The following is a 22,283-nucleotide window of genomic DNA, read 5'->3' on the forward strand; positions in this document are numbered from 1 at the left end:
ATTTTTTAACAGCAGAAAAGCTGGGATTGGATTCATATTCTTAAGCCTAGAAAATGAATGTGAAAGCACAGGTTGCTTTTTCTCTTCTAATCTCTCCTTCCCGGTTAAGTAAGGGCAGTGCTGCTTCTCTGCCTATTTTATAGAGTTGCTGAGTACTATAATGAGTTTGTATTTATAGAGTGCTTGGAGCTTTTTGGATGAAAGGTGCTAAATTAGAGTTTATTGTTTATTGAATTTATTTGATATGTTCAAACCTCCTGGGAACATTTGCTGAAGTTAATTAAAAACAGACAGTCCCCGCTCTGACAGCTTACAGTGTTACTTGCAAACCAATAACATAAACAGTGTGCACTTGTATTGTCCTAACTTGGGATTGCCTAAAGAACCGTTGTTATCAACTTTGTCTAAGTCACCTACTTGCTACCATTTAAAACAAAAAATTAGAATATAGAGATTCCTGCCCATCCCCATACGAATCATAACTTCCAGGTTGAAAAATGGTCATTTCTTTGTCATTTTGGAAAGAAATTAAGGTACTAGTTTCTGTTTCATATATTGATTTACGATCACTTCTTCTTGCAGGAATGGCATGCCTAAGCGGCAGGTGGAATGCTGTGTACTTTCTTATCCCGATTGTGTGGAAGCTGTCCGGTGTAATCGTAATGGCTTCTTTGCTTCCTTTGCCAGCTGGTGATGGAGTTTTGCGGCGCTGGCTCTGTCACTGACCTGATTAAGAACACGAAAGGGAACACGCTGAAAGAAGAGTGGATCGCATACATCTGCAGAGAGATCTTACGGGTAGGTGACAAGTGGGGAGCGGTCCAGCTCGCAGCATCTTTAGGCAACAGTATTTTGGGAGGCGTTGCATTGTAGTCTGCCCTTCTGGTGGAAATCTGTAGTGTAGCAGAAATCTCTGTAAAGGTTTATTCTGATGGTGCTGGTGCTGGTTTGGTGCTGAGGTCTGCTCTAATAGGAGAGCGGTCGGGGTAGACCATGCACACTTCCACGTGGAGGATGATGCTGGGCAACTTCCCCAAACGAGAGTTCCATTTTCAACCATGTCTCCAATTAGCGATCTTGTTTAAGATCATAAAGACAGTGTCCCACTTATCAAATGGGTTAAGAGATGATTGCTTACTTCATCCACTGGACAGTTTTTAACTTATTTGTTAAAAATGATGTTGCAATTCCTTCCTATCACATAAAGTCTGTAAGGACTGCAGACTTTAGTCCTCCTTGTACATACAACCCAGTTAACTGATTTTGCTTTAAAAAAAATTTCTTTGAGATTTAATGACTTCAATCACTCAGAATTACTGGACACGATTATGTGTATTTGCCCAGTTTTGCCCACAAATTGCACAATCGGGCAGTCTCACAGTAGGGTTGTATTTGCTTTGCCAGCTCAGTTCAGGGAGACAGTGGTTGGGCATCTCCAGGTCACTCAGAACTGATTATCTGTTGCTACTCACACGGAGGCTTCTGTGTGTCTCCTGAGCCACCCTAACTACATCTGGTTGGCAATAATTAACCTATGAGCACTGCCGTCTGAATGGAACAAAGGTTAAAACTGTTTTTCACTATGTGTCCAAGATATGCCTTTGAGAGCCTGCTTACATCCCAAGTGGTAGCAGCCTTGGAGATATGGTGATGTATCTCCAAGGGAAAGGATGTCTGATCACCTGTAGACGTTTCAGGAAGGACGCTGCAAGCATCGTGTGAGCATGTGGAACGCAGCCTGTGGCTGCCTCACGTCTACGCTCTGTTACCTGCTTCCACCAATTCTGGTGGCGAAGGTGGCACGGGAATCCCAAGCCCCTCTGTTCAATGTTTATGGAGTGTTTGTACATTGTGGAAAAAATGGATCTCAATTTGTTTGAGGCCTACCCAGAGCCAAACAGACAGGCAAGAAATGCAATGGTCTAACACCCACACCCAGTGCGTCACAGTGCCCTGTGTCACGGCTTCTGTTTGCTGGTGTCCTACATGGTCGCACGGATGTTTTTGGATATCTGCACTCTCACATGGAATTTCTTCCACAAAGGAATTTAGATTCTTAGTTTTGTCTTTGTGTCGTGTTCCTAATTTTGTTGTAGAAATTAAAAACTGAAAATCACAAATAATAAAATGACAATACTTGGATACCCAAGACCAAGAATCAGTAAATAGTAACATTACATAAATTGCTTGAAGGCTATAATTCTAGATTCCTTTAGGTTATAATTTATCTGAAGCATATGTGACTACCTTAGAGTAAGTCTGTACCACAATGAAACCCAAATGAGAGTAATTCATGAGAAAATGGCATGCAATCCGGTTTGGATGTGACTGATTAATTATCACATATAATCAGTGCACACTTGGAAATATCATAAAGCATGACAAATTTCAGCCACAACTGCCAACAAAGGAAATAAAAATTGTTTTCCTTCTATGTGAGCCACATTGGCTAAAGTCAATGGGAAATTTTTTGGCTGGTCTTAGAAATACTTAATTGTGCTTAATTAAAATAGTGTAACAGAAGACAAGTTTTAACATTTAAATTCAAATATTGCCCCCCAAAGTAGGAATTCAGTTAAATCAGGCTAAGTTTTCTGTAGAGAGATTCTGTGTAGATGTTTGTGTTACATACTGGCTCATACAGGCAGTCTTTACTTTTTCACAGTGTTAACTTGTATTCTGTGAAACTTATATAGCTCTGTGGCTCCTGATATCGGATCTGATTTGCAAATATTTTATTTAACACATCCCCTGCCCTGCAAGGACATATCAGATTATACCCATCAGTTACCTACAGGATGGAAAGCACCATGAACACAAATGTCACTGTGGCAGTATCTCTGAGTGAGTTTTAATTGTTGGAGGGGTCACTTTCATTCCAAACAGTTTATTTGCACCCTGGCTTATGTTCCTATTAACTCTCATTCCAGGGGCTGAGTCACCTGCACCAGCATAAAGTGATTCATCGAGATATTAAAGGTCAAAATGTCTTGCTGACGGAAAATGCGGAAGTTAAATTAGGTGAGAACAGAGTCCAGTGAGCCTAGGAGTTGCGAGAATTGATGGGATTATTTTAACAGCCTTTAAAACAAGGATTAGTGTAACTTTGGCGCTGTGCATTTGGAAGGCATTGCCCTAAAAATGGAAAGGAAAATGATGATCCATTTAAACACTTCCTAGGAGCATTTCGACGAGTGAATTGTAATAGTGTGGTGAACAGAACCATGCACTTAATCCATGTGCAGAAATAATTGAATGTAAAGAAGTGACAGACTTGAAACGGTGATCTGTATCTCGCAGGTTGCTGTTCTAACAGAACACTGATGACTGAATTTTGTGTATAGACAATATCCACAGTTAGACATACTTGGAAGAATCTGTTCCTGCTCTATTCCCATAAGCTTCAGGTACATTTACACAGATTGCATTATGACCTAGGTCACCTGTACAAAATGGATGCTCAATATTCTACTTTAGATGCCCACTAGTTACTCCACTTCACCTGCCAGAGTTACCAATGAAAGAATCTTTGGCATATCCATTGGAGCCCTCCCCACAATGAATCTGGAGTTGTCCAGATAAATCGGAGAATCCCAACATGCACGTGCCTGCTTAGCACATATAGTAAGCATGAATTGACAAATATCCTATAGCATACATGATTCATGATCCAGAAGACACGTGCTGTTCATATAATTGTTTATTTTCAAAGAGATGGAAACATTTGCTCTTCCTTTTTGTTAAAATATATAACTTCCCCTTTTTCTTAGCATTTGGGCCAAACCTTCCTCTCATGAATATTCCCTTTAAAAAAACAAAAGCATACATCATGTGGGATAAGCTGTCCTGCATGTACCTTCTGGATACCTCAGAATATTCACTCATCACTAATTCATAGTGACTTGTTGAGAGCATGGTGAATGCCAGGCCCCACACAGGACACTTTGACATGGATAATCTCAGAGAAATAGGAGCAATGCAGAGTAGATGGCATCATCCTTATTTTTTAGAATTAGGAAAGCGAAGTGCAAAGAGGCTGATCCTTAGCCCTAAGTGGCAGAAATGGGCTGCAAACGTGGGCAGTCTGACTCCAGGCCTTACCTCTTCATCACACTTTTTAATCCCCTATATACTATGCATTATGGTAACCCAAGTTGCCTTATATTTAACACCTATTTTTAGCACCCATGAATCCTTGGTGTATCCAAATATAATACCTCCCTCCATTTATATGTGCACCTAAAACTGCACCTTGACAATACTGAAAAGGAATAAGCAGCCCAAATGCCCACCTGCAAGCAAATAAGTAAACAAAATGTGGTATGTGTGAGAGGTCTTTGAGAAATTCATGGACGATGCATATTATTAAAAACACAGATTCAGATTTTTTTGCACCAAAATAGACTTTTAATTCCGTTTTCCATGAAATCCTTTGGAAGTGCCTTTGTATATGTGAATATTATTCATCATTAGAAAGGATGATTCCTTAGAAAGGATGCATAATTGTCCCTTATTGTAGCGTGGAGGACTTTATCCAAGTGATATAAGCCGGTCACAAAAAGACAAAGGATAGATGGCTTCACTTATATGAGATACCAGAGTAGTCAAACCATAGAGAGAGAAAATAGAATAATTGCTAGGGGGTGGGTAAAGAGGTGGTAGGGAGGGGGACATAGTGTCAGGGTGGGGAAGGGCACGTTCTGGGGATGGGTGGTGGTAATGGTTGCACCAACAAAGTATACCCAATGCCAGAGAAATGCAGAGGTTTAAATGGTTAAAATGGTGAGTTTTGTGTTGTGTATATCTTACCAAAATAAAATGAATGACATTCACTTTGTCACCATAGAATGCTTATCATCATGACTTTATTCATTGGTCTTCTCTTACATAGTGGATTTTGGGGTGAGTGCCCAGCTTGATAGAACAGTGGGCAGGAGGAATACTTTCATTGGCACTCCCTACTGGATGGCACCTGAAGTCATTGCCTGTGATGAAAACCCAGATGCCACCTATGACTTCAAGGTATGACTTCTTCATTGTGTTCCAAACTGAGCCTTGTGGTAGAATTCCCTTGTGTCTGTGGATGTATGCTTGCTGTGACCCAAAGGGAGAACTGAAAAGCATTATCTGAACGTAACAGTATAGGGCATTCATGCAAGCGAGAATCTTTTCAATGGTAGCCCTTTTACCCATCATACCTGGTTTGTTTAAATCACTGTCTATATTCTTTTGAATTTACTCTTACTTTGTGTTCTTAGAAGGTAGATTAGATTTCCTTTTTGGCTATAGTTTGGATTTTTGACAAAGTATAGTTATGTTAAATGTTTTTATGTTAAAAGAAAAGCCAAGGTAGAATTTGTTGTCATGGGTCATCTTTTTCTGATTAATAATTTCTTGCTCAAAGTGTCATGATCAGTCTTCATTTCTGCAAGAGAGTCAAAAGGGATGTTGATAGATATTTTGTTGGTGTTCCTGTAGCATCATGTGATGTCTCATAGAAGTTTGACTTGTGGCTTGTTACCTATTGAAACTGGAAATTTGCCAATAAATCAAAGCTGTATTCAAGTCAACTTCTCCAAGAAGCCTTCCTTGTTTGTATTCTGCAAGCTGATGATTATAATTGGCGGCCCTATCCCATCTGTAGCTATAGTGTCAGGTGACGTTTCTTTTACATGGATTGTGGCTGAAGCCAAGACAATAAAATTGGACGATAGACTTAGAGACTACATGTTCACTCTGTGCACTGGGTAGAGAGGCCCTTGTAAGTTTTTTAGATCACGGGATGCCACTGGACAAGACTTGATAGTGCCTGGGCTGGTTTTGGAAGTACATGGACTTTTCACCAAATAACGTCAGTGATTCTCTCTAAAATACCCTCATCATGTGGATGAGAAAACCAACATCTGAGATCTTTTCTTTGCAAGTGCACACCTAATTAGTGACCACATCATAGCTGAAACTTGAACCCAGGTCCCCAGCTCTGTGTTCAGTGCTTTCTCCAATACAGTGCTCTGCCTCTCTGTGACATACTTCGGATAAATCTCCAGCTTCTAACTGAAGAGAATAGCTGAAGAATTCCTCTTTTTTTTTTTTTAAGATTTACTTATTTATTTGAAAGTCAGATTTACACACAGAAGGAGAGGGAGAGAGAGAGGGAGAGAGAGAGGTCTTCCATCTGCTGGTTCACTCCCCAAATGGCTGCAACACCCGGAGCTGCACTGATCCGAAGCCAGGAGCCAGGAGCTTCTTCCGGGTCTCCCACGTGGGTGCAGGGGCCCAAGGACTTGGGCCAACTTCTGCTTTCCCAGGCCAAAAAGCAGAGAGCTGCATCCGGAAGTGCAGCAGCTGGGACTTGAACCAGCACCCATATGGGATGCCGGCACTGCAGGTGGTGGCTTTACCCGCTACACCACAGCACCGGCCCTGAGGAATTCCTCTTTTACAGAACATTTTTTGTTCTCCACATGTGGGGTTATTACAAATCAGGTCACAAAGATGCAAACCTTACTGTGTCTTTGGGACCGCTGTCTCTGGGTATTGATACAGTTATTTGTCTCTTTGGGAGAAATGCGAGTTTGAAGGTCTGAAAGCCCAATGATCTCCTGTAAATTTCCTCCTTCCTTCAAGGTCAGACACTGCAGTAACCTGCTGACAGTCTGTCTCAAAACAGCTGCCAATGTAAAAATTAATCTCCTGCCAAAATAAATGTCATTTATTTAAACTGCTAATGAGAAGCATATTTAAATAATTCCATTTGTAAATCCCATCAGAAGAGCCACTACAAGATAGATGTCCCGATCCAGATACTTGTATCATAAGTGGCCATAACCAATTTGTCAAGCTACAGTTATACTTAACAAGTGCTAAGTAGTTTACATCTGGGCCACAGGTATTTTAGACTTTTAAAACAAATTCTGGAAATCGCAGTGAAATCCGTGCATATGAGGGGTTTTCAGAAAGGTTGTGGGAACAAATGCATGTTATGAAAATACTGGACATTTATTTGACAATTTTTTGCACCAAGATAAACTGACCTCTTCACTCCATTTTTCCAGGAACTTTTTTGAAATGGGCTTATAGATGAGACTTTTGTTCTGTGGTACGAAATGGTTTCAGTAGGGTAACTAGAAGAAGCCTTTTTCTGGTCAAGCCAAACTTTGCCATTAAGTGATATCTTGGTCCTCTTGCTTCAGATCATGCTAAGGAATATAATTCGGGATGAGTGCAGAGTTTGTGAGAACACTGCACAGTGCTAAGTGTAGGCAAAGCGTTGTGTGTGCGTAGCCACAGGTGCACTGTGACTTCAGAGGGGCCAGAAGATACACACGAATACAGGGGTGTCCTGATACATGAAAAACTGAAGGTTAATTTCTCTATTTTATTTAGAAATAAAGAATCCTGATGGGAAGAGCAGATTCAGTCATCTAGACCTTAATGTGAATTAGTGAAGGGTGTTGCGTAAGAGGGGAGAGCATGTCACAGCACGGCTGTGAGCTTCACTGGCCGCCCGAATTGGGCAAAAGAAGGGAACATAACGAGATGAATACGAAGATCGGGCAGAAAAGTTGTGGGCATTCTTAGATTTATTTTGACTACTTCATCGTTGTACTGTGGACCAGCAGAGATGCTAATTTTTATGTCCTCTCTCACTTCTCTGTTGGCGCCATACCTTACCCTCGTTCCTGGTCAGTGTTCTTGGAAATGTGGTCTGTCACCAGGCGACAACTTGGCAGTATGCGGACTTTCGAAACTGTCTAGTCGCTCAGTATTTATCGAGTGTCCATTGTGTGCAAGGCATAAGCCAAGCTGTGTGTGTGCAGTTGCTACCCAGTGAGTTCACTTGAGGGCCTACCTCAGCCCAAGGATTTGTCACTGCAGGTTTGGTAGTTCACTGGACCCTACAGAATCCCAGCCTCCCAAGCTGATGTCTGCACTGCGGGCTCCTGGGTATTCTAGATATTTTCAGCCAAGAGGGCACGTATGGAAGAAAATGTGGCTTGCAGATCCCTGGGTGAAGTTCTCCTCTACAAAACCCTTACTTTAAAATAAAGACCAAGTCCCAGAGAGAATGGTTTGATTTATTATCTTCTGGTTGTTTACTGATTATTTATCTGTGTGTCTAATGTGTCTTTAAGGCTGGCTATAATTTAAAAACAACTAAAGAGGCACAGTTGTACAAAGGCCTCTGTGTGGGAGTAATCCGAAGAGCTCATCCAGTGTATTGCAGCCTGGTTGGGTGTGCTATCTACTGGGCGCAGTAAGAAGCTCACTGACAATAGACCCTTTCCTAAGGAGGAGCACGGAATCTCATTGTGTGGTGTGCTGGCTTTCCCTGGAGACCCTTCCTTTCTTGTTTTCAGAAATTCTGTCAAAACTCTTCAAGTGAAAGGAAAGCTTTCATTTCCTTGTTAAGTATGCGAGGCAATAATGAAAGCTTTCCCATTCCATAATAAGCATGCAAAAGATGTGAAATTAATAAAACCATTCAAAATTCCTCAGCTGCTTAAACTGTGATTTTTAAAACTTACTTTGAATTGCATTTTAGTTGGGTGGGATCTGCCTAGCATTCTGTGGTCCTACGTATTTATTGCTTTAATAGAACCTCCCACTGAAGAAAGTTCTCTGTGGCTAATGCCTACCGACAGGAAACGGGTCCTGTAGAATACTACGTAGACACTTAAGCAATCAGGTGGCATATGTATTGGGGTTGGACAAGTCCCAAGGTAGTATTAGGCACGAGAAACAACTTACAGTGTCATGCCTGTAATATGTGTAGAGTATATACAAGTGTACCTACCCACAGACACACATCCAGAAGATCTGGAAAAACTAGTGTTTTACCTCTATCACATGTAGATGGGGAACTTAGATTTGGTATTTTCTTTGCCAGCTTTCATTGGCTTTGTCACACACAGGCCTTGCTCCTACACTACACTAGGGAAGTAGGAGAAGCCCAGGGAACCGACACGTCCTCTCCCCCTCCCTCCTGCCGACCTCCTGTGCTGATCTTGTCTGTGATGTACCTCAGCTGTGTTGGTGAGACTTTGCCCACGGCGGCAGCTCTAGGCGCTCCTCCAGGGTTTGGGTGAATGCTGTGCCCTGATGTGCCTTCTCCCATGTCACAGATACATTGTTTTTTTTTTTTTTTTTTTTTTTTTTTTTTTTTTTTTTTTTTTTTCCAAATGGGGTGGAAGTAGCTCCTCTAGGTACGAAGCTCAGCAGGAAGCAAAGTGAGCAGGCTGTCTGGTGAGAGGGTCACCGCCATGCAGGTGTCGGAGCACAGTGTTCAGATTAGGGGACGGGGCTTCATACTCTCAAGCAAGTCCTGGCCCGTGTCTCCTGAGTTTCAAACACGAGTCCTTCCCTGTTCTCTTGGAAGGAAGACAGTAGGGACACCATGTTGGTGTCTCCAGTGGGAAATGGAGACCCCTGTTCAACGTATTTCTGTGGCTCCACAGTCACACCCACCCAATGGGACTCCTTAGTCAGACCTAGCCAGCGTGACCTCCAGGCAAATGCTGACTCCCTGGTGGAAAAGCATCAGGTCTTCTTCGAATTCTTTCTCTTAGGCCAGGTGAGGAATGCACATGGACAAGGAACCAAAGGTTGCTGTCCTCTGTTTGTACATGAGGAATGGGATGATTAATAACTCCCCATCCTTGCACACCCTTGGTGATCTGGAACTTACCACGTTGTTCTGTTTCCATCTAATGTCGTGTGTAAGCTGACGCCAGAATGAGAGCTGGTGTCAGGACCAGTCTAAAAAGCAGATTATGTCTCCTATGTCTGTATCATGTTATAGGAATTAGCAACCTTTCTGTGCCTGTATAAGATGACAATGAGAGATTGTTACAGGTTATAATAGAAAATATATACTCACGCACATATATAGAATAGAATAAGGCCAGCACCATGGCTCATTTGGTTAATCCTCTACCTGCGGCACCAGCATCCCATATGGGCTCCGGGTTCTAGTCCCGGTTGCTCCTCTTCCAGTTCAGCTCTCTGCTGTGACCCAGGAGGGCAGTGGAGGATGGCCCAAGTGTTTGGGTTCCTGCACTCACATGGGAGACCAGGAGGAGGCACCTGGCTCCTGGCTTCAGATCAGTGCAGCGCCAGCCATAGTGGCCATTTGGGGAGTGAGCCAACAGAAGGAAGACCTTTCTCTCTGTCTCCCTCTCACTGTCTGTGACTCTACCTGTCAAATAAAAAAAAATAGAATAAAGTGAGTTAATATATAAGTGATTAATAAGTGCCTAATGTTTGGCAAGCATTCCATATATGGCAATTTTGTGTTTCCTCATCATATGAAAGTACTACTATTAGGGTCATTTTTATGTAAAAACAGCAATTTCATATGGCCCGACCTTCTATTCGTACGATGCACTGTAACCGCTTATTGTGTCTCTGTTACTTCTAGCAGTAGGGTAAGAGGCTGACTTTAGGGACCACACACAGCACATATAATTTCCTTTTGCCAACTAGAACATTTCAAAAAGATTAACCACAAACGACTTAAGCAATGAAACACTATTTTCTGGTCTGTGAAACGTGGTGGAGTTCACTGTGCTGGTTGTGTGTGTGTGACTGAGTGACCCTCTGTCCACTCTAGTCTGCCATTCTTCTCTGTGTGTTGGGCTTGTCCCTCTGCCTCCTTACCAGGCTCTGCCAGGAGGGGGCGAGACAGAGGGAGACTGCCAGGCTGCGGAAGGAAGGCATGCCTTTTCCTGTTTGCATTCTCTAAGGGTCTGGTTTTTGCCTGGGTGAGCCCAGTAACTTGTTTCCAGTGCTGTTGAGTCCTGTCGCTCGTGGCCACTGCCCTGTCGCTGTGACTGGTCCCAGGGTTCTGTCTACAACGGCATTTGTTAAATATGAGCACTGCATTGGGTTAGGCACTTGGTGTGTATTGTCTTACTGAGTTCACAGACCAGCCCTTCAAGGAATGTGTTCACTTTACAGCTGAGAGAATGGGCTCGGAGCTGTGAGGGGCCTTGTCCCCAGTCACCAAGCTGGCTGTGTCAGAGCTGAGAGTCGACCCCAGGGCTGTGTGCCTGCACAGTGCAAGCTGCTCCTGCCTACAGTGCTCTCGGGGGTTCTTCCTGTGCCACGCTGCCTCTCCCTGGTGTGGCTGGTTCAGCTGCCTAAGTGTGTCCTTTTCCTCACTGTGTTGGCTAGCCCAGCCCCAGGAGTAAGGCTCTCTTGTTCTGGTTAACCTTTTTTTCCTGCCATCTGTCCCCAATGCCTCTCGTACATGTCCACACTCTCCCTCCCTCCCTCCCTCCCTCCCTCTCTCTCTCTCTCTCTCTCTCTCACCAGCCGGAAGTGGTGTTTCGCCTCTGCCTTCTCGGAGGCACTAGAATTTGTCTCTGTTCTGTGTGTAATGCACACAGGACCGAGCTATTAATCATGCCCCGGGCAGGCTGTACCGCACCTCTGCAATAATGAATTGCCCAGCTCTTGCCAAAATGAGTCACAGCACGGCCACAAAGGAAACTTCTCTCTCCCTGACTCTCCTCGTCTTGTTCCTCCTTCCTCCGGTTCTCGTCTCCTGTGATCTGTCTTGCCAGTTGTAACTGGAGCATTTTCTCCTGTATTTAATTCCAAAGTGTCTTTGGGACTCACTAATGCATCCAAAGGCAGAAACAAGGCCCATCCAGGGCATTTATAGCTTCCCAGCCTGGACAGTTCAGCATAACTTACAAGCAGCTGTGAGTATACGTGGCCAGGAATACAAATGTTTGTTTTGGGAAACAAGAGTACCCCAGCAAAATAAAAAAAAAATCCCAATAATGATATCGGAGGAAGGCCCAATGAAACACCAGTCACTGGCTTGGCCGAGTGACTGATCAGAGGCTGCACGGGCAGGGTGATGTGGCCCTTGCGGTGTGACAGGTGTGACGGGGGTCTTGTGGGGAGCCTGCAGAAGAGCAATTCTGAGATGATGTGTCTTAAACAAAAGCAATAGGCCTTCTCTGATGCTTCTGCTCCCTGTGGGAGAAATCCAGGAGCACCCGACTGCTGAGACCTCTGCGGTCCCACGCTGTCCAAAAATGCTTTCTCCCATGATCCCCGTGCGTGTGTGCGTTCTCACTGGGGAATGTGTGTGTGGCTGTGCTTAGGTTTCTTCTGTCACCAGAAATCTAGAGAGCAGTGCAGGGGCGACGGAGGGGCTCAGCTGATGTCTTCAGAAACCCCGGCTCCTGTCTTTCTGGCCTGACACTGTTAACTTGCTGGCTTATGGCCTCATGTTTGCAAGACAGATGCTGTTGGTCCAGATGCCTCGCTTTTATTCAAGACACCAGGAAAACGAGGAAGAGCTGGCAAGGCACCAGGTCTATTTGTCCGTTATTTCAGGAAAAACGGAAGCTCCCGGGAACTGTCTGGGTTGTGGCCAAGGCTATGTACCTCACATCTCTAACTGCCACCTTTGCTACCGAGGAGTTGGGAGAGCCAGGCGTTGCTTTGCCTCTACTCTGAAATGGGAACAGCAAGGGAGAAAGGGGTTGAAAGTGCCTGTTGGGTCAGCCAAAAAACAGTATCTGCCACAACCACCTGGAGAGAAATCCTAGAAAAATGAACTGGGCAGGCCTAACTGCAGAGGGGAGAGCCCCATGGGCTGTGAGATGGTGGGGGAGGCAGCACCACACCGGAGTGCAGGAGGGGCACAGGATGGCTCCTGGGCAGTTGAGAAAGGGAGCTCAGAGGAGCCTGATTGAAAAGCCTGATCTCCTGCGTCGATCTGTGTTACCTCTAGCAGCTGAGGCCGGTTTTGTCACCTGGTACTGGCCTGCCTCGGCGCGTCTCTGCCAGCACCTTTAGTTACCTGTAGACAAAGGAGGAATCTGGAACACTTGTGTCCTGGGCCTCTGATAAGGAAAGGAAAAGGATGAACACTCAAGTTCTTACTCTGTGATATTTAAAGGGAACTGGCCCAGGAGACCAGAGATCGAGCTCTGTTGAAAAGCTAGTGCCAAGATACTCCAGGATCCTGGCTAAGTCACCTTCCCGCACCCATTCAAGTGCAAGCTTGAGCCAGATGATTTACAAGGACTCTACAAGCCCCAGGACACAAGTGTTGCTCCTTTGTCTCATGTCTCTTTCACTTGTTCATTCATTCATTCAAATACTTTTTAAGGGCCTAGTATTGCCCAGTACTGTTTTAGGTGCTTGGAATACATCAATGAACAAAAGCCAAGATGCCTGCTCTCCTATGGGTCTTAGATTCTTGATGGGTGTGTGTGTGTGTGTGTAAGGTGAGAGGCACAACAGCAAACACAAAGCATGGTAAGGCAGCGCTGAGTAAGCACAGTGTGTTGCAAGGTGGTCACGTCTGTGGGGGACGCAGGTGCAGGGGGGGAAGGAGCCCTGGTGGTGCTGGAGGGAGGCCGCAGTGGTCCTCACTGAGCATGCCGGGTCTGCGCAGAGGCTTCTGCCAGGGAGGGGTCAGCTTGCTCATCACTGGGAGGTGCTGCAGGCAGACGGAACTTGCTGGGGAGCACACACCCAAAGGCATTGGTGTGCCTGGGTCGTTTGGGCATTTTTCCCCCCATCTTCGTCCTGGTCTGCAACCCTTCTTACCCCAGTACTATCACTTCCTTTCAGATTGTTGGTTGTCAAACCAGCTCGAAGCTCTCTGGACCCCAGGGCTATGTAAGCTGGACCCTGATGTGATGGTCGGGGTCACTGAGCGTGGCTGTCGCTCTCATCCCTGTGCCTCATTCACACTAGAGAAACACTCAACTCCTAGAAATACTGGGGCAGTGGGGGTAGAACTTCCAGCTGGAAGACATCGGTGTCTTGATTACAATTGCACAGGGACCTTTTGAGCCCATCCACCAGTTCCAGACTGTCCTTACTGTTTCCTGTTTAACGTCTCCTGCACAGAGTGACTCAACATTTTCATCATGTTCCCAAACAATCGTCTTTGTCTATCAGCCATAAAACCCCAGGTACAAGAGAGCTGTGTTTTCATCCTGTACCGTTACTGCTCCTGAGCCGGCCTGAAATACGTGGGCTGAGCTGTGCCCACTAGCTCCGGAAATGACCTCACTGGGCAAGGCATGAGCCTGTGGGAAAACGCAGTCATTTGCTGGGCTGTGCAGATAAGTGGGAGTGTGTATGCGTTTAATGACAAGCTTTGAGCACATCTTGAAACAAAACAAAGAGAAAAGACAAAAGGAACCTTCTTCAGCTGTGCTGTACACAGAGCAGTTCCTTGCGATCTGAGGCCAGTGGTTTTGTGAAGATGCATTGTTATCGCCCATTGCACTGAGAACTGGTAACATTTCAAGAATCCTCTCTGGTACTAGTGTGAAGTTGCATGTGCCCAGTCACCTGCTGCAAGGTAGATTGCTCTTTGGATAAGAGGCTAGGCCACTTAGGAAGCCCTCTCCACACTGTACAGGCCTGTGCCCAAATACTGACCAGGCTTGGATGTCCCTCGTGCGATATTCTAGGGAATGATTCAGCATAAATTTCATAGTTCTCTTCCGGGTATGTCTCTTTTTCATGTGGCCTTGACATTTGCTTGAGGAGAGTGGCAAGGACATTTCACTTGGATCCCTGTGATCTCAGGGAGGTTGCAAATGAGAATTTCCAGGAATGCACAACATGCATGAGACATTTAAATTGAGAGATCGTTATGCAGTAAGGGCCTGATGTCCAGTGCACATAGAAGCTGATTGTTTGGTTCTGACTTCTGAGAGAACAAAGGTGAGGTCAATTGGCAAGGAGAAAAGGGGGCATGACTCAAATCTGTCTCCCTACTCTGGGCTCTGGGGCAGGTTTTATGGGTTAAGGTGGACAAGCTGGGATGGGGAAGTGTTGGCGAGACAAGATCTGATTGAGAAGCTCCAGCACCAGATCTTCCTGGGCTGCAGCCCAGTCTCCTCTTCAGTTCCACTCGTTCTCTGGCTCCTTGGTTCCAGAGGGCAGGGACGTGGGCTCCAGGCATTAGTTAAGGTTAAAGTCTTCCTCCTCTGCAGAAGCCCAGGTTACATGACTTGCATTTGCTGTATCTCAAGACAACTGGACATCCTGTTGTTGCCACGGTCAAAGCAGTTGGGTCTGATTCTGCGGTTATTTGAGGGTGAGACTCGATCAAAATGCAGGCCATTGAACCAAATTTTGTATTAGGTTTTCTTAGCAATCTCCTGGGAAACTGAAGTGGCAAGCAGCCTTTTCGGGTTTGCTAACCTATGTTTCCCCGTCTCTTGATTTGCCCCCTCCCACGCAATACTTAGATACCTCTGAGTCATAGATAGAGTGAAGGGAATTGCATTATTGTAGACGAAGATTGCATAGGCAGAGGTGGAGGCATTGGCCTGGAAAGTGCTGATCAGAGCATAAACATCAGTCTAAGCATAAGAAAGGATATAAGGGCATAAGGATCACTATGTTATTACTCCACTTAGAAGATATTTGTGGCCGGGGCCGCAGCTCACTAGGCTAATCCTCTGCCTGCAGCACCGGCACACCAGGTTCTAGTCCCGGTCGGGGCGCCGGATTCTGTCCTGGTTGTTCCTCTTCCAGTCTAGCTCTCTGCTGTGGCCCGGAAGAGCAGTGGAGGATGGCCCAGGTCCTTGGGCCCTGTACCTGCATGGGAGACCAGGAGGAAGCACCTGGCTCCTGGCTTCAGATTGGCCCAGTGCACGGCCACAGCAGCCATTGGGGGGTGAATCAATGGAGAAAGGAAGACCTTTCTCTCTGTCTCTCTCTCTCTCACTAATTCTGCCTGTCCAAAAAAAAAAAAAAAGATATTTGTTCATCCACTCAACAAAATACACTAAACACCCATTGTTGCACTCAACTATATTCTAAATACTGGAGATACATCAATGAACATCACCATTGGAGAGTCTCCCTGCCTTTATCTTACTAGGATAAACCAAATGAAATTGCTGATTGTGTAGGTTGGAAATAATTGAATATACCTAGCACCCACTGTATGATCCAGCTGTCCCACTCCTAGGCGTTTATTTAAAAGAATAAAACTGCATACCCAAAGACTGTACCACTGTTCCTTGCAGTTTTATGTGCAATAGCCTGACTTGGAGATAAGTGTCCATCAACATGCAAATGCATGATTCACCTGTAATGTGTCCAGATAGTGGACTACTACTCAGCAACAGAAGAGGGGGCAGTACTGATCGGTGCAACCTGGATGGGCATTCTGCTGAGTGATGGAAATGGGATGTAAAAGACCACTTATTGCACGATTCTGCTTATATAAAACTTTAGAAGATGCAAACTAATCCATGGTGACAGATCGGTGGTTGCATAGGGACAGTGGAGTTGGGGATATGGGCAGGGAGGAAAGGAGTGGGGGACTCTGAATGGACAAGTGTGATATTTTGGGGGTGATGGGTATGCTTGCGACCTTGACGGTGGTGGGTTCACAGAAACCTATGTATGTCATACTTTACCAGTGGCATGCCTTAAATATGCTTGGTTTATTATTTGACAGCTCCAGCTCAATCAAGATGTGAAACACAGACAAATAGCAGCAGTTTGATATGATTCGAGTGACAGATAAATTTCAATGATGAATTAATTTTTAAAGCCGTATGTTTTTTATGCATTTATTGGAAACTTACATGGCGTGTCAGGCACCGTGAAAGACGTTGTCAGTGACAAGTGAGCGAGGCTGCTCCTGCCCGGCAGCTTGCTTAAAAAGGCCTCAGAGTGCAGTCCTGATGCTGTGACCAGTGGAGCCAGGTTGTCATGAGATGCCAGAATTTATGCGTGGCTGTGCCTTCCTTGTTTTTCAGAGTGACCTGTGGTCTCTGGGAATCACCGCCATTGAGATGGCAGAAGGCGCTCCCCGTAAGTACCTTCCTCTGCGGTGGACTGTGCTGCTGGTCCACTCTGCGGGCGCTGAGGGGTCCTTGCCAGGAGCTGCAGTGGCTTTACTTCCACCACACTGCGCCCTGCATGGCTTTGAGCTGGCAGAGTTAGAAAGCAGAGGCTTCTGGTCAACCAGGAATCCATTCATATTAGAGCAGCCCAAGCATCTTGCCTTTACGAGAACAGAGACAAAGCAAACTTTGGGGAGTCCTGTTTGTTGTGAGATCGTGCAGTTTATTCTTTGAACTATTTTTCACCTAGCATAAAACTGTGACCAACCCACAATGACTGCAGAACTCCAGCATACAAACCGCCAAAGCCACTTGCTAGTGCACTGGTTCAGCAAACACACAGTCAGGAGCTGTCACTCCTCCTCCAACGCTGCTCTTCAGAAGCTGACATTGCCCTGCTGTTCTTTGAGACAGAGTGGCCAGAGCCCTGGGGCCGTCTTGAGAAGCTCTGGGGTTCCTAGAGATCTGGGGCACTAAGCCCTGGGGTGGCCGTGAGGATGTGCTCGCAGACTGCCCTATAGGAAGGGGTGCTGACCACGGGCCCCAGCGGCTCAGCAGCACCGCTGTCACGCCCCCCAGGGCCACTGTCCATCAATGGCCGAGAAGGACGTGGGTACAGGAGCAGAACCTTACTCAGAGGATGCAGGGTCCTTTGCAGGCAGCTGTCTCCCTGGTAATCCCCAGGACTCTGCTGACCTTGCCTGCAGTGTGGGACACTGGGACACTTCACCTGCCCTCCCCCCCACCCTCCTGTCCTAAAGACCAGACCCGCATGGCGAACTATGGCTCTCCTACCCTTCTTGGCTGTCTCTTTCCTTGGACACAGGAACATTCCCCAGGCATAGCCTACAGGCTTCACATCCCCTTGGTGTCTGCCTTTCAAAGGACCAGGACCGAAACAGGCCCTGCAGCTGCCTGACAGGTGGCCGACACTCCCGGCTTCAAGTTAGCATAGTCTTCTTTTCTCTCGGTCTAGAGTTGGTAGAACTCATCAGGTGATAGACTTTGAGTGTTGACAGCTCCCCCCCATTCACAGTACTCATAGGCATTTATGCATCAGAGAAATAATCTGTTGCCGTCTGAAAACCATATTATTATTCTTGATGAGTAACAGACAGGGCTAAAAATAAGCTGCTGCCCACAGAATCCCTGGGCTTTTAGGAAGCATATATTCTTATTCTAGGTACAAGGAAAAAATATCTCCAGATGTTTGAAAAGTAAGCTAATAAAATATTTCAATTAAAATAAGGTATGCCTGTTTTCTCTATAAATGAGTGTCAAGGTTGCAATAGCTTTGTTTTCTGCAGCTCTCTTTGAGTTAATCCTCTGGTCTTCCTGGGGCTAGTGAATTTAAAATCAAAACCCCTCGTGAAACTAAAAAATCCACTTGGAAAATCTAGAAACAGAGAGAATGTTATTCTGGGCTAGCACTTTGGGCTCCAGAAATCTATGCAAATAACATTGCAATTGCATGGACCTTCAGTATATAGGATATAGATTGCAGGTTATCAAATATCTTTTCTTTTATGGCCTAGGCTTTTGCTAATTGAAAGGAATGCACTGTCTCTGTCGCAGTTGTCATCAGGTTCAATGTCAGATGGTTTGTTTATTGCAGAGATGGCTGGGGGCAGACCCTTTTACTCAGTTCCCTTAAATGTAAAATAAAAGCATGGTCAGTGAAAAGACCAACAAAATAGCAGAAACATGGTGTATTTATGGGGCTCCTACAATTAGGCATGAGCTCTTTTAAATGCTCGCCAAGTGGAAGCTTCTGGACCTTGTGAGTCAAGGCTCACTGGTCGTGTGTGGATTCATTTGGCAGCATTGTCTGTACAGCCAGGCCAGGCTCGGCCTGGGTTTGGCTCCCTAACGAGCTGGCCCTTGTTTTGGTCTCTTGCAGCTCTCTGTGACATGCACCCCATGAGAGCCCTCTTCCTCATCCCCCGGAACCCAGCACCTCGGCTGAAGTCCAAGAAGTGGTAAGTTTGCTCTTCGGTGTTTTTGCAGCTATAAAGGTTGAGATTTTCCTATGGTTCTCTTTTGCGTTAGCTGGAATCCCAAGGCACTGCTGGCAACGTGAGACTAACATACACTAAGACTTGATTGATAGCTGGCTTTCCATATGCTGTCATTCATCTAAAGTACACACAGAGCACCTGCTATTTGTAGAGCGAGTCTTATTCCCATACCTTCAAAGCGAGGAGCTATTAGCTGCAGTGGGTAGTGGAGACCAGGTAATAACACAGTCGCTCTTTGATTTATGACCTCAAGTGATATCTTTCCCAGCAGCATGGAGCATTGTATCAGAGGGTGGCAGTTTATCGCGTCATCCTAGTAGATTGGCCAACTTCTATTCCTTAATTCCGTTAGTGCACATACACACCTGGTGCTGTTTGAAATGATATCTGTGGCATGTGCATAACCATTTGTGGATTTTTGTTTTAACTCTTACTCTGGGTCGCAGATGCTACAGCTGGCTTCTTATTTTGGGCAGTGTTATAACGTTTCGTTGTAACAGGCACACTCCCCTAAAAAGGTGACTTGATTTAAAGAAAATGACTATATGAAGGCTGCTATGATAGTGTGAGGCTGTAGCCAAATTGTGTGCGTAGGATGTGATTGACTGAAGTTGGGAAACTGAGTTCTATAGGTTGAGCCCCGTGTTAGACGGTTGACTTTGTGGTGTGACTTACCTTGGGGTCTCTGTTATCATTCTGTCACAAAAATTCATTGCTTCCTCCTTTGTCCCTATGGAAATAATGTATCTCTTTGATAACATGTTTTTCTTTTTCAAAACAAATGAGAGGCAGAGAGAGGAAGAGCTTCCATCTGCTGATTCACTCCCGCAAATGCCTGCAGAGGCTACGGTTGGGGATCAGAGCTGATGGCAGGGCCTTGAGCCATCGCTGCTGCTCCTGGGGTCGGCTTTAGCAGGGAGCTGGAGTCGAGAGCCGCAGTCAGGTATTGAACCCAGCCACGCTGATGTGGGCTGTGAGCATCTTAACCACCAGGCCTGGTCCCTGCCCTGCCCCAGTCCTAATACAGATTCTTGAAACTCTGATTCTTCTTGCACATGAGCCAATGCCTGCAGCCCTTTTTCTAGAAACAATTCCTGAGGAGTTAGTCCAGGAGGGCACAAGACGCTTCTGCCCCTTTTCATCGCCCTTGCTTGGAGTCCCCTGTTTCCCATCTTTGGGGTGAGCCTGCACTATACAGAGAAGCCTTAATGAATGCGCCACATAGTGCTGGCGTAGCAATGCTGGTGCAACACAGAGTGGGGGAAGGAGACAGCCAGAAAAGAGGCGACAGCCTCCTGGTTGCCGGGCCGGCGGAGCAGAGCCTGAGTTGCTATTGGTGACGAGGAGCCTGAGCATTCGTTGTCTGTTCCTCCTTCCTCCGGGAGGGTCACTGTGCAGGAGCAGCCGCCTCTCCCCAGCAACAGCCTTCCACTGGGCACTGCGTGTCACGTGATCCGCAGAGCACCCCGAGGCCCTGCCCCCGCTCTCCTCCTGGGTCACACTCCCCGGGAGAGGAGCCAGCTCCACGCGCTCCCGGGAAGCCACAGAAACACTGCAGAGCCCCTGCTAGGCTGCTCCTGCTGGAAGCCGAGCCACTCCCTCCACTGCTGCTCAGCAGCTCTACCAGGGTTTTACATGAATGAGGACAACCTGGCCAGCTGCAGATGTGTGTGCTCTGTCCGGCACAATGCGGCCACACGTTGTGCGTAAAATCCTTTGTGTCCATTGCCAGCACTTAACACCCCGGTGAAGGGGCGCTGCATTTAGATGTCCGCCCTTTGTGTGGGCACAGCAGCACCGCCCTGCTAAGGGGTGGATCCTGCTGCCCGGGAGGTTGGTCAAGGGATTGTCCTGTGGCCTGTGTCAGCTGGCCATCGCACTTGGGCCATTCCCAGCTACCGTGCGGTAGGCTGCCCTTGGTCCAGCCCGAAGAAGGGAGGGTGAACAGCCCCTGTGTTCTCGAATGGTCAGCTATGCCTGACCTTGTTTGGGGTAACACAGGCTGACTTTTCTGCCTTGAACCACTGACAAGGGCAGCCGGTTCTGATGGCATTCAGGGGGAGCCTGAGAAGCCAGGGAGGCTGGGTCGGCGTGCCTCCTGCCTTCTGCACATCGTTGCTGACTTGAAAGCCAAATGGGAGCCTGTCCTGGAGGGGCCGGGAAGGGAAAGGAGCCTGACTGTGTGACCCTGAGAGGGGGCTGCCAAGCCTGACTCTACTCTTCCCCACTTGGACCCCAGCTTTTACAAAGGAGGTGTGGCCTCGGGACTCCTGACACACCACACTGCAGGTGCTCCCCACCCTCACCCTGTCCCCAGAATTCCAGTTAATTCCAGTTTTTATATGTAAATCCGTGCACACTTCAGAGTGCTTCATCTGAAAAGACCGGGTCCAGCATGAGGGGGGTAGGTTAGGCTTGGCTTGGCTTTCACAGGCCCTGCTCCCTGGGAGGAAATAAAATGTCTTATGTAAAATCATTTAACATTTTCATCTTACTTGAAAGGCAAAGGGAGATAAGCAAGATCTTCCATTTGCTGGTTCACTCCCCAAATGTTCACAACAGCCAGTGCTGGGCCATGCCAAAGTCATGAACTAGGAACTCGGTCTGGGTCTCCCACATGGATGGCAGGAACCTCCCAGGGTGGCCATAAGGAGGAAGATGAATTAGAAGTAGATCCAGAACTCAAACCAGTATGGAACGCAGGCATCCTGGGTGCGGCTTAACCACCGAGCCAAATTCTTGCTCCTTCTTTTCAATTTTTTTCTTAAAAGGGGTAACCTCCCCCATACACAGCCCAAAATGTTCTCTAATTTCCAGCTGTTCTCCCCCCTCAAAGGGGTGGTCAAGTCGAGTGCACTGTTCTTGATGTAGACGCTGACACTGTCACCTTGGTGGAAATGGGACTTTGAGCAGTTTTCAGCGTCAGCGTCGACATTCCGTGAAGGTCATTTCCAGCCAGCATTGCTGACTGTATTCCCGATCTGTCGCTATGAACAGTTTGTTCCCCTGTGCTTTTCAGGCTGGGGAGAGAAAGGATCCCAGCACCGCAGCGGGGGTCTTCCTCCTCTTCCATTAGTACCGAAGGAGCGCAGAGGCTAGGGCGCCGCCGAGTGCCTAGGCAGCCAGCTGTTTCAAGGGCCGAGCAACATTGGGATCAGACCCTCTGTCTCCAGCCGCCCCACCCTAGCCAGTGAACAGCGTGGATTCCCATTTCCCCCTTGGGGGCCCCAGGGGTGGGTGGATGGATTTGACCCCCAGGGGCAACCCGTGTGTCTGCAGAGTTTCCCTCTTCCCTTCCCTTCCATGGCTGCTTGCGTGTGCTCACCTGGCCCTGCAAGCGCACCCAGGCCCTGGCTTCCCTGTGGGGACTCTGGAGAGGGTTGGGGATGACTCCTGGGTAAGCAGGCGG

General features: G+C 46.7%; 1 protein-coding gene across 4 annotated transcripts in view; it reads left to right on the forward strand.

Moving 5' to 3' along the window:
* TNIK (TRAF2 and NCK interacting kinase) overlaps positions 1-22,283 on the forward strand; it is a 388,730-nt gene that overhangs the window by 261,181 nt on the left and 105,266 nt on the right. For all 4 annotated transcript variants that reach the window (XM_062211872.1, XM_062211854.1, XM_062211863.1 and 1 more), the window contains 5 exons: positions 688-798; positions 2,931-3,021; positions 4,892-5,022; positions 16,770-16,824; positions 18,757-18,835. In XM_062211872.1, coding sequence (XP_062067856.1) covers positions 688-798; positions 2,931-3,021; positions 4,892-5,022; positions 16,770-16,824; positions 18,757-18,835 — 467 coding nt within the window. The remainder of the gene's footprint in view (positions 1-687; positions 799-2,930; positions 3,022-4,891; positions 5,023-16,769; positions 16,825-18,756; positions 18,836-22,283) is intronic.

This window comes from Lepus europaeus, chromosome 2, assembly GCF_033115175.1.
Source record: "Lepus europaeus isolate LE1 chromosome 2, mLepTim1.pri, whole genome shotgun sequence".
Taxonomy (NCBI): Eukaryota; Metazoa; Chordata; class Mammalia; order Lagomorpha; family Leporidae; genus Lepus; species Lepus europaeus.